At 44.7% G+C, this 12,743-nt stretch overlaps 1 protein-coding gene across 3 annotated transcripts in view; it reads left to right on the plus strand.

Moving 5' to 3' along the window:
• The window catches only part of GASK1A (golgi associated kinase 1A), a 104,162-nt gene extending 92,293 nt beyond the window's left edge, over positions 1-11,869 (plus strand). For 2 of the 3 annotated variants that reach the window (XR_009261658.1, XR_009261657.1), the window contains 4 exons: positions 327-477; positions 1,444-1,636; positions 2,732-2,912; positions 11,199-11,869. Coding sequence is in view for 1 of the 3 variants with exons in the window: in XM_058729630.1 (XP_058585613.1) it covers positions 327-537 (211 nt within the window). In the remaining 2 variants the exon portion in view is untranslated. Of the gene's footprint in view, positions 1-326; positions 814-1,443; positions 1,637-2,731; positions 2,913-11,198 lie in introns of those variants that run through there. The other variant, XM_058729630.1, reaches the window with a different exon arrangement.
• Positions 11,870-12,743: the final 874 nt, after the last annotated feature.

The following is a 12,743-nucleotide window of genomic DNA, read 5'->3' on the forward strand; positions in this document are numbered from 1 at the left end:
AGCTCAGCCTTCTTAGAACTCTTTCTGGCATTTGCCAAGCACAGCAGGAGGCATTTCTCCTAGGATAGCAGAGGTGATTCCCCCAGCTTCTCTGTGGGGTGGGATCCATCCTAAAGCTCTATCCCCTGCCTGCTGTCACAGCAGGTAGACGGGAGGGTTCCCTGATAACGAGACAGCAGGTGGGCCCTGGGACTTTGCAGGATGACTTTGCCAGGGTTTGCCAGCTGTGAGATTTCTGGCCATCTGGCTTCACCTGTCATGGAAATTTTCTGAGATCACTTTTGCTTTTCCTTCCTGTTATGGGGCTCGGGGGACCTGACCTCCAGGTTTCCTGAGTCTGTCGTGAAGGTTCTTGCATCAGGGTGTCTACAGAATATGCTGCTCAAGTCACTGCAGATGGACCCAGTGTTCTGGCAAAGCCAAGGCGGGAGACTGGGACTGACGCAGGTTCTCCAGACCCTGGAGCGGCGAGGACAGGTGCTGCTGGAACACATCCGGAAGCACAACCTGACACTCTTCCAGGATGAGGACTCGTGAGCTTGTGCATTGCCCAGGCAGAGCTCCTGCCTCACTGGCGGGGTGCATCACACCACTCGAGTGGATGAGCATCCACGCTGCTGGCCACATTCTCTTGGGCTCCCCCCAACTTGAAGACAAATGGGAAAAGCCAGAATGTCACAGAATGTGTCACCTGCTTGGGATGGTGAAGGTGGTTGTGGGTGTTGGGTTTTCAATCTTACCACAGTCCTTTCTGTCTTTTCAGCTCTGGCTGTTTACTCCCTTGCACCAATAAATATTTTCAAGAACATTCTATGAACCGCTCCAGATACTGTAAAATTGTGCATCCCACACGCATATGTAGAGTGGACGTGTGAGTGCCTGTGTGTGTGTGTGTGTGTGTGTGTGCGCACACGTGTGTGTGAAGTTTCTGTCTGAAGACACCAAGCCAGAATATTCAGAATCTTGTCAGTAAGCAAGGCCCCAGGCTTCCAGCAAGCACTTTTGTGTCCTGATGTGAACAGGTCTGCTCAGCACAGATCAGTGGATGCATAAGCAGACACTGTGTGGCCCCTCCCAGCTCACTCAGTGCATGTCAACCACCCCTGGCACCGGAGGACAGGGCCCAGCTCTCTGAGCTTAGCCCACTCGGCAAGACACCGTCCCTAGCCCTCCCCTCAGCACGGGCCTCTTCCTCCTTCCGGAATGGTAGGGGGCGGGGGAAGCCTCCAAGCCCAGCTCTGCCCAAGTCCACAGAACTCCAGGGTTGGGCCCCATGCCCCTGGGCCATCCTCAGCTGAGAATGGCTCCAGCTTGGGGGCACAGGCCTCTCAACGTGCTGTTCCTCAACACATACCCCTTCAGTCCCTAGCTTCCACCTCAGAAAGTCTTGTTAAATATATGCACCCTTAACACCCTTAATTTTTTTTTTATTTTGATTTTCAGAGGCCTGGACTTGAATGCAGGAGCTCTGGGTTCAGATCTGGCCTTGGCCACTTAATGGTTAGGAACTGACAAGTGTTTATTGAGCACCTGCTAGAGTAACTGGTAACGTTTACTGAGTGATGACTACGGACCAGTCGCTGTGACAGTGGTTTATGTGGATCAAGGCACACCTAACCTCGCCACGACTCGACGGGTAGGTGTGACTATTAGCTCCATTTACCGATTAGGTGTGACTATTATTATCTCCGTTGTACAGATGAGGCACAGAGGGGTTTGGTAACTTGTCCAAGGGCACCCAGCTCATAGATGGAAGGGTCAGAATTCAAACTCAGGCCGGAGTTGTGCTAGCGTGTATTGAGCCCAGGACCACCACTAAGGGGCGCTCCCACCACCCTGCCCAGTGGCTCCGAGAGCTTCTCTTCCTCGAATCCCTTTGGATTCGGAGCGGATGATGAGGCAGGGCCAATTCTGTGGAATGTGGAGGAGCCAAGTCCGACCCCAGCCAAGCACAGTCGCGTGCATCTGGCTCCCCGCCCATTGTTCTTTGCTCATTAAAGTCTTCTCCGTCTACAAACTGTGTCTTTTCTGCAAACTTGAAACTTCATCCACTTTCTGTCCTTCTCAGCCTCAGCGCGCGCTGCTGGCCCTAAGCCTCCCCCAGCTATTGCTTCTGGAATGAGAAGGATGTGCCAAGCAAGGCAAACAGCTGGGGATGGAGAATTAGGACCTTCCCATCAACCTTAAGAGGCTTTGAGGACAGCTGAAGGGTCTCTGGTGAGGCCACCACAATCGCCAGCCACCATGCTGCCTGACTGGCCTCACCCCAGGCCCGACTGTTTCTTTGTACTTCATCCTAAAGGGTCTGTTTCAAGGAAAACGATGGAGAGGCTGGTGACAATAACAGGTTCACGGCTCTCTAGATGCAATGCCAACCATCCCCCAGCTCTGAAAATCAAAAGCCTTTTCATACGTTCGGTGCCAGAACTCCTGTCCCAGTCAGCGTGGATATTCATACATTGTGTTGCATTGCAGAAATACCAGTGTGTTGTTATTGGGTGTAACCTCAGACCCTGCGGAGAATATTGCATAATACACAGTACAGGCAACATACGTTTCTATATCTGAAAAATTCAGGATTCTGAATGACATCTGACCTCCAGGGTTTGGTTATGGGGTTCCAGACCTGTAGTAACTAATTTGTTACCCACAAGGCATGGTGCTAAGGGGCTTTATACAGAGGATTTCATGAATGCCTTACACTCCCAGCTGTATGATCCTTGCTCTACAGATCAAGAGCCTCAGCTGGGGAGGGAGTACATTGCCCGTGGCCAGACAGACTGAGGTGGCAGAGTCTGCCCATGAACCTGGGGAGCGCTACCTGGCATGAAGTGAATACGGATGGTGGTCTGCACTGTGCAGAGGAGCTGTACTGTGTTCCTCATCACAAAGCCTCGAAATAACTCCATAAGGTAGGCATTATTGCTCCCATTTGACAGAACAGAAAACTGAGGCTCAGAGACATTGAGTCATTTGCCCAAGGTCACAGAGCAGGTAACTGGTAGGGCTGGGATTTGAACCCAGGCTCATTTAACTCCAGAACCCCTGCCCCCACCACTGTAGCATCCTTCCTTCCTTCCTACTGTCATTCATTCACTCATTCAAGAAATCTTAGTGAGATTTCCCACATAGAATATAGAACTTGGAAGGAATCAGTGTGTGTGCTGCATTGTGGTGGCCGCATGTATGCCATTTGGCCATCAGAGCGGGTGTCCTGGCTTTCTGTCGGTAAGCAAGGTCCCTGTCACGGGGATACAGGAAGTGTGAGGGCAGTGCTGTGGGCAAGAGGGGGTCAGAGCTGAGTCGGTGGGGGTGCAGCACAAGGAGATGTGGGAGGCGAGATCTCTGTGAATGCTGCAAGCCGGGCTTCCCGTGGACCAGGGCTTTCAGAGGAGTGGGCGGTCCCCACTGAACCCCAGAGGCTCACCCACCAGCTCAGACAAGACACTTCCCGCAGTCCCCACTCCTGGGCCACCTGAGGGCCAGGAGCTTCCTCTCCAGGCTTCCTCTCCTCTTCTGCTCCAGGCTTCCTCTCCAATCTGCCTTTCCAGGGACCCTGGCCTTTCGTCCCCTGGAACCTGCCCCTACCCTGCCCCAAGGCCTCTCCAGTGGGGAGGATGGATTACTTATCATCACCCTGAAGGAGTTCTTCCCCTCCTGCCCCTCACCTCCTCCTCTTTGCTTCACGGGCCCTCCTGTCCTCCCTGGCCCACCTCCGGGCCCACCTGTGGTTCTGGTTAGCACTGTTCAGGGGATGCTTATTTGGGGAGTGGGGCCTGCTAGGGCATGTGGGTATAGGGGCCAAAGGTAGAGTAACCTGTGCAACATCTGGTATTGTCCAACCGATGAGAGAAGTCACTTCGTGGAGGGAGGCACAGGAGACAAGAGAAGTGAAGTCCCTTCACTTCACTTCACGCTGATGGATGCAAGAATATGGATTTAAAACAATTTTTTTAATGTTTACTTATTTTTGAGAAAGAGAGAGACAGAGTGTGAGCAGAGAAGGGGCAGAGAGAGAGGGGGAGACACAGAATCTGAAGCAGGCTCCAGGCTCTGAGCTGTCAGCACAGAGCCTGATGCGGGATTCCAACTCATGAACTATGAGATCATGACCTGAGCCGAAGTTGGAGGCTCAACCAACTGAGCCCCCCAGGCACCCCAAGAATATGATTTTTTTAATTTTATTTTTAATTTTTTAAAATTTATATCCAAATTAATTAGCATATAGTGCAACAATGATTTCAGGAGTAGATTCCTTAATGCCCCTTACCCATTTAGCCCATCCCTCCTCCCACAACCCCTCCCATAACCCTCAGTTTGTTCTCCATATTTATCAGTCTCTTCTGTTTTGTCCCCCTCCCTGTGTTTATATTATTTTTGTTTCCCTTCCCTTATGTTCATCTGTTTTATCTCTTAAAGTCCTCATATGAGTGAAGTTATATGATTTTTGTCTTTCTCTGACTAATTTCACTTAGCATAATACCCTCCAGTTCCATCCACGTAGTTGCAAATGGCAAGATTTCATTCTTTTTGATTGCCAAGTAATACTCCATTGTATATATATACATATACCACATTTTCTTTATCCATTCATCCATCGATGGACATTTGGGCTCTTTTCATACTTTGGCTATTGTTGATAGTGCTGCTATAAACATGGGGGTGCATGTGTCCCTTCGAAACAGCACACTTGTATCCCTTGGATAAATGCTTGATAGTCCAATTGCTGGGTCGTAGGGTACTTCTATTTTTAGTTTTTTTTAGGAACCTCCATACTGTTTTCCAGAGTGGCTGCACCAGCTTGCATTGCCACCAACAATGCAAAAGAGATCCTCTCTCTCCACATCCTCGCCAACATCTGTTGTTGTCTGAGTTGTTAATGTTAGCCATTCTGACAGGTGTGAGGTGGTATCTCATTGTGGTTTTCATTTGTATTTCCCTGATGATGAGTGATGTTGAGCATTTTTTCATGTGTCGGTTGGCCATCTGGATGTCTTCTTTGGAGAAGTTCTATTCATGTCTTTTGCCCATTTCTTCACTGGATTATTTGTTTTTTGGGTGTTGAGTTTGATAAGTTCTTTGTAAATTTTGGATACTAACGCTTTATCTTATGTGTCATTTGCAAATATCTTCTCCCATTCCATCGGTTGCCTTTTAGTTTTGCTGATTGTTTCCTTTGCTGTGCAGAAGCTTTTTAGTTTGATGAGGTCCCAGTAGTTCATTTTTGCTTTTGTTTCCCTTGCCTCCAGAGATGTGTTGAGTAAGAAGTTGCCGCGGCCAAGGTCAAAGAGGTTTTTGCCTGCTTTCTCCTTGAGGATTTTGATGGCTTCCTGTCTTACATAGAGGTCTTTCATCCATTTTGAGTTTATTTTTGTGTATGGTGTAAGAAAGTGGTCCAGGTTCATTCCTCTGCATGTCGCTGTCCAGTTTTCCCAGCACCCCTTGCTGAAGAGACTGTCTTTATTCCATTGGATATTCTTTCCTGCTTTGTCAAAGATTAGTTGGCCATACATTTGTGGGTCCATTTCTGGGTTCTCTATTCCATTCCATTGATCTGAGTGTCTGTTCTTGTGCCAGTGCCGTACTGTCTTGATGATTACAGCTTTGTAGTATAGCTTGAAGTCTGGGATTGTGATGCCTCCTGCTTTGGTTTTCTTTTTCAAGATCACTTTGGCTATTCGGGGTCTTTTCTGGTTCCATAAAAATTTTAGGATTATTTGTTCTAGCTCTGTGAAGAATGCTGGCATTATTTTGATAGGGATTGCATTGAATATGTAGATTGCTTTGGGTAGTGTCGACATTTTTAACAATATTTGTTCTTCCTATGCAGGAGCATGGAATCTTTTTCCATTTTTTTGTGTCTTCTTCAATTTCTTTCATAAGCTTTCTATAGTTTTCAGTGTATAGATTTGTCACCTCTTTGGTTAGATTTATTCCTAGGTATTTTATGGCTTTTTGTGCAACTGTAAATAGGATCTATTCCTCGATTTCTCTGTCGCTTCATTGTTGGTGTATAGGAATGCAACCGATTTCTGTATGTTGATTTTATATCCTGCAACTTTGCTGAATTCATGAATCAATTCTAGCAGTTTTTTGATGGAATCTTTTGGGTTTTCCATATAGAGTATCATGTCATCTGCGAAGAGTAAAAGTTTGACCTCCTCCTGGCCTTTTATTTCTTTGTGTTGTCTGATTGCAGAGGCTAAGACTTCAATACTATGTTGAATAACAGTGGCGAGAGTGGACATCCCTGTCTTGTTCCTGATCTCAGGGGGAAAGCTCTCAGTTTTTCCCAACTGAGGAATGATATTAGAGTTGGGTCATTCATATATGGCTTTTATGATCTTGAGGTATGCTTCTTCTACCCTACTTTCTTGGGGGTTTTTTATCAAGAAAGGATGCTGTATTTTGTCAAATGCTTTCTCTGCATCTATTGAGAGGATCATATGGTTCTTGTCCTTTCTTTTATTGATGTGATGAATCACGTTAATTGTTTTGCAGATATTGAACCAGCCCTGCATCCCAGGTATAAATCCCACTTAGTCGTGATGAATAATTTTTTTAATGTATTGTTGGATCCGGTTGGCTAATAACTTGTTGAGGATTTTTGCATCCATGTTCATCAGGGAAATTGGTCTATAGTTCTCCTTTTTAGTGGGGTCTCTGGTTTTGGAATCAAGGTAATGCTGGCTTCATAGAAAGAGTTTGGAAGTGTTCCTTCCATTTCTATTTTTTGGAACACCTTCAAGAGAATAGGTGTTAACGCTTCCTTAAATGTTTGGTAGAATTCCCATGGAAAGCCATCTGGCCCTGGACTCTTGTTTTTGGGCAGATTTTTGATTACTAATTTGATTTCCTTACTGGTTATGGGTCTGTTCAAATTTTCTATTTCTTCCTGTTTCAGTTTTGGTAGTGTAAATGTTTCTAGGAATTTGTCCATTTCTTCCAGATTGCCCATTTTATTGGCATATAATTGCTCATAATATTCTCTTATTATTGTTTTTATTTCTGCTGTGTTGGTTGTGATCTCTCCTCTTTCATTCTTGATTTTATTTATTTGGGTCCTTTCCTTTTTCTTTTTTATCAAACTGGCTAGTGGTTTATCAATTTTGTTAATTCTTTCAAAGAACCAGCTTCTGGTTTCATTGATCTGTTCTACTGTTTTGTTTTGTTTTGTGTTTGTTTGTTTTTTTTTTTGTTTGTTTGTTTCAATAGCATTAATTTCTGCTCTAATCTTTGTTATTTCCTGTCTTCTGCTGGCTTTGGGTTTTGTTTGCTGTTCTTTTTCCAGCTCCTTAAGGCATAAGGTTAGGTTGTGTATCTGAGATCTTTCTTCCTTCTTTAGGAAGGCCTGGATTGCTATATAGTTTCCTCTTATGACTGCCTTTGCTGCGTCCCAGAGGTTTTGGGTTGTGGTGTTATCATTTTCATTGACTTCCATATACTTTTTAATTTCCTCTTTAACTTCTTGGTTAGCCCATTCATTCTTTAGTAGGATGTTCTTCAGCCTCCAAGTATTTGTTACTTTTCCAAATTTTTTCTTGCGGTTGATTTTGAGTTTCATAGCATTGTGGTCTGAAAATATGTATGGTATGATCTCGTTTTTGTACTTACTTAGGGTTGATTTGTGTCCCAGTATATGGTCTATTTTGGAGAACGTTCCATGTGCACTGGAGATTTATTCTGCTGCTTTAGGATGAAATGTTCTGAATATATCTGTTAAGTCCATCTGGTCCAGTGTGTCATTCAAAGCCATTGTTTCCTTGTTGATTTTTTGATTAGACGAGCTGTCCATTGCTGTGAGTGGGGTGTTGATGTCTCCTACTATTATGGTATTACTATCGATGAGTTTCTTTATGTTTGTGATTAACTGATATATATATATATATATATATATATATATATATATATATATATATAGAGAGAGAGAGAGAGAGAGAGAGAGAGAGAGAGAGGGAGAGGGAGAGAGAGAGAGAGAGAGGTGCTTCCACATTTGGCACATAAATGTGTACAATTTTTGGGTCTTCTTGGTGGATAGACCCCTTGATTATGAAATAATGCCCTTCTGCATCTCTTGATACAGTCTTTATTTTAAAGTCTAGATTGTCTGATATAAGTATGGCTACTCCGGCTTTCTGTTTTGACCATTAGCATGATAGATGGTTCTCCATCCCCTTATTTTCAATCTGAAGGTGTCTTTAGGTCTAAAGTGGGTCTCTTGTAAACAGCATATAGATGGATCTTGTTTTCTTATCCATTCTGTTACCCTATGTCCTTTGATTGGAGCATTGAGTTCATTGACGTGTAGAGTGACTACTGAAAGATATGAATTTATTGCCATTATGATGTTTGCAGAGTTGGAGTTTCTGGTGATGTTCTCTGGTCCTTTCTAATCTTTGTTGCTTTTGGTATTTATTTATTTATTTATTTCTCTCTATATATACATATTTTTTCATCTTTTCTTCTCTCAGAAAGCCCCCCTTAAAATTTCTTGCAGGGCTGGTTTAGTGGTCACAAACTCCTTTAATTTTTGTCTGGGAAACTTTTTATCTCTCCTTCTATTTTGAATGACAGCCTTTCTGGATAAGAATTCTTGGCTGCATATTTTTCTGATTCAGCACACTGATTATATCTTGCCACTCCTTTCTGGCCTGCTAATTTCTGTGGATAGGTCTGCTGCAAACCTGATCTGTCTTCCCTTGTAGGTTAGGGACTTTTTTTTTTTCCCTTGCTGCTTTCATGATTCTCTCCTTGCCTGAGTATTTTGTGAATTTGACTATGATATGCGTTGTTGATGGTCGGTTTTTTTTGCATCTAATGGGAGTCCTCCATGCTTCCTGGATCTTGATGTCTGTGTGTTTCCCCAGGTTAGGAAGGTTTTCCGCTATGATTTGCTCATGTAACCCTTCTACCCCTATCTCTCTCCCTTCCTTTTCTGGGACCCCTATGATTCTGATATTGTTCCTTTTTAATGAGCCACTGATTTCTCTAATTCTTAAATCGTGCTCTTTTGCCTTCATCTCTCTCTTTTTTTCTGGTTCATTATTCTCTATAAGTTTGTCCTCCACATCACTGCTTCTCTGTTCTGCCTCATCCATCCTTGCCACCGCAGCATCCTTCTGTGATTGCAGCTCAGTTGTAGCATTTTTAATTTCATTCTAATTTTTACTTCTTTTATCTCTGCAGAAAGGGATTCTAATCTATTTTCGACTCCAGCTAGTATTGTTATTATTGTGATTCTAAATTCTGGTTCAGACATCTTGCTTGTATCTGTGTTGGTTAAATCCCTGTCTGTCGTTTCTTCATGCTCTTTCTTTTGGGTTGAATTCCTTCATTTTGTCATTTTGAAGGGAGAAAAGGAATTAATGAGGTAGAAAAATTAAAATTAAAAAGTATTAAAATTAAAAAAATGTTAAAATTAAAAAATTAAAAACACACACACACACAAAAACCAAATAAATGATGCTATATTCTAGGTGTGTTTTGTCTGGGTGTTGAAAGTGGTTTGACATTGGGGCGCCTGGGTGGCGCAGTCGGTTAAGCGTCCGACTTCAGCCAGGTCACGATCTCGCGGTCCGTGAGTTCGAGCCCCGCGTCAGGCTCTGGGCTGATGGCTCGGAGCCTGGAGCCTGTTTCCGATTCTGTGTCTCCCTCTCTCTCTGCCCCTCCCCCGTTCATGCTCTGTCTCTCTCTGTCCCAAAAATAAATAAAAAATGTTGAAAAAAAAAAAAAAAAAAAAGAAAGTGGTTTGACAGATTAGAGGTTAAAAAAAGGGGGTGAGAAAAAGAAAAAAAGAAATCATTTGAGAATTTGAAAAAATGAATACACTTAAGTAGACTACAATGAGATGATGGGAGTAAAATAGAATTTGAAAAAATATACACAAAAGTAAAGAATGAAGTAGAAAAAGTTAAAGAAAAGTAATAAAAATTAAAAATAAATATGAATCTTTTCTTTTTCTGTATTCAAGAAAAAGAAACAAGAAAGAAAAAAAGATTAAAAAAAGAAAGAAATGGAAAAGGAAATCGTTTGAAAATCTGAAAAAGTGAATACACTGTAGACTAAAATAAAATGATGGAAGTAAATAGAATTTGAAAAAAGTTACATAAAAGCAAAAAATATAGTAAAAAAAATTAAAGCAAAATACTTTTAATAGAAATTGAAAGTAAAAATGAATTTTTTCTCTCTCATTCAAGAAAAAGAAAAGAAATGAAAAAGGGAAAAAAAGAAAAAGAAAGAAAGAAAAAGAAAGGAAATCATTTGAAAATTTGAAAAGGTGAATACACTTAAGTAGACTAAAATAAAGTGATGGAAGTAAAATAGAATTTGAAAAAAATTACAAAAAAGTAAAAAATATAGTAATAAAAATTAAAGAAAAATATTTTTAATGAAAATTGAAAATAAAAATGAGTTCTTCTCTTTCTGTATTCAAGATAAAGAAATGTAAAAGAAAAAGAAAGAAAGAAAATTGAATAGATGGACCTGCTAACAGATTGAAGTAGGACTGAAGTTGCTTCGTTTTCCCCTATAAGTCAGTCTATGTAGTGCTTTAGAGGCCATAAATTAAGCAGGTGGTGAGACTTGTGTTCTTGAAGAGCGAGGTTGGCGCAGTTGGGCGCGGCTCAGTGTAACGGCTCCGCTCTCCACTAGATGGCGCTGCTGGCCTACTGGGGCGGAGCGCGGTGCTCGTAGGTGCGCATGCGCATCTGCCGGAGCGGTTAAAATGGCGTCACCCAGCCACCCAGGCTGTTCTCCTGGGTCAGCAGCGCACCCGTCCTCTGTCTTCAGCTTTCGTCCACTCCCCGCTCTTTCACTCTCCGTGACCAGGTCCCAGGCAGCACCTCTCTCCCGTTTTGTCTCAGATGCGGCTGTTTTCCCCGGCCCCTTACTTCCGAAGGACCTTGGCTTCGACCCATTCCGTCCCTCTGCGGGAGGGCCTCACCGAGCAGTGGCCGAATGAGCAAGGGCCGAATGTCGGCCGCAGCCAGGAACGCTTGCTGGGCCCTGCTGCTGCCGGTGCCCTGAGACTGCGGCCAGGTGCCGCCCGCCCCAGAAAAAGTTTACGAGACGGTGTAGCAGCAGCGTTTCAGGGATTATGAAAAATCACAACATGCATCCGGCACCAGGCTTCACCCTTAACGACCTTGTTCCAGCCGGGACCAGGTGGCGCCAACGGTCTCTACCAAATGTCCTTCCAGCAGTGGAGCCGCTTTTCCCCGTGTGGCCCGGGAACCTCCCGGACCCCACTCTGCTCCTGGGGATTCGCCCTTCCCACCAGAGCACCGCCAGGTATGGAGCCGCGGAGTTGCAGCCTTTGCGCTCCCCTTGTTTACAGTCTTAATAGAATTAAACCCTCTGCTTTCTCCTTTCTCCCTTTTTAGTTTAGTCCCTGCAGCTGTTTCCAATTTTCCACTTTCTCTCCAGCTGCTTTTGGGGAGGGGTGCTTTTTCCGTATTCTCTCCCCCACCCCCCCGCCCCAGTCTCCGTCCTCTCTTGGCTCACAAAAGCACCTCCCTTCCTGCACCTTCTCGCTCCCCAAGTTCACTTCTCCGTGCCGCGTACCTGAAGTCTGTGGTTCAGGTTGTGCAGATTGTTGTGTTAATCCCCCAATCAGTTTTCTAGGTGTGCAGGATGGTTTAGTGTTGGTCTGGCTGTATTTCATGGACACGAGACACACAAAAAACTTCCACGCTGTTCCGCCATCTTGGCTCCTCCCCAAGAATATGATTTTAAAGTTTCTTGTGTGTGTCTCCCCAGCATCATTTTCTAGAGGATCATTTATACCACAGACCCCGCGTAACACCAAGGAACAAGGGCCTCGCCTCCACATGTCCACGTGACCGACACAGGGCGTAACCAGGGAGGCTAGTGCATAAAGGCAAATCCAATGGTGATGCTTCTTCACACCAGGCATCTTGCTGACTTTTGTGGTGGGAAGGAATACATTCTTTCTTTGCCCTGCACACATTGAAGCTCTGTCCCCACACAAAGACACATCTAGCCCTGGAGGGTGACAGTGGTGGATGTGTAATTTGGATCAGGTCGTCCAACCCGCCCTCCTAGGAAGGCTTCCTGTGCTGCCCAGGCTGCATATGCTATTACCCAGACTCCCTTGCAGCCCAGCAGGTCTCGGGATGCAGATTAGATGCCACTATTTGGATGCACTCATGGGACGGTTGGAGAGTGAGGTGGAGGACGTCTTCTTGCTCCTCTCGGCTATTTTCGGTCACCGGCTCTGTGGTGACTGAGGTGGCTGTGACAGTGGCAGCAGCTGTGACAGTGACCGTGGCATCCTGAGCCTCGGACCGGAGCTCAGCTTCTGGCTCCTGAACTCACAGCTCCAGTAGCAGCCTCCAAGGCTGTGCAGTTCTCTGAACTCATCCTCCAGGCCCAGCCTGGATCCTGCTCCTCGTCTCCTCCCAAGGATTTGGGTTTTTTTTAACTTTTGACATAATTACAAATTCATAGTGGTTGCAAAGATAGTACGGGGAGGTCCTGTGTATCCTTCATCCAGTTTCCCCGAGTGGTTACATCTTCCGTAAGTATCGTACAATACCAAAACCACGAACTTAACACTGCCATACTGTCCGTGCGTGGTTCCATGTCACTTTGTCACGTGTAGGTCCCTTAAGTCCCACGGCAATCGACATACGAAACTGTTCCAGCACTACAAAGGTCTCCCTCCTGCTACCCCTAGGTAGTCACACCCACCCCTTTTATTCTCACCCACCCTAACCCCCGGC

This window comes from Neofelis nebulosa, chromosome 5 (assembly GCF_028018385.1).
Source record: "Neofelis nebulosa isolate mNeoNeb1 chromosome 5, mNeoNeb1.pri, whole genome shotgun sequence".
Lineage (NCBI taxonomy): Eukaryota > Metazoa > Chordata > Mammalia > Carnivora > Felidae > Neofelis > Neofelis nebulosa.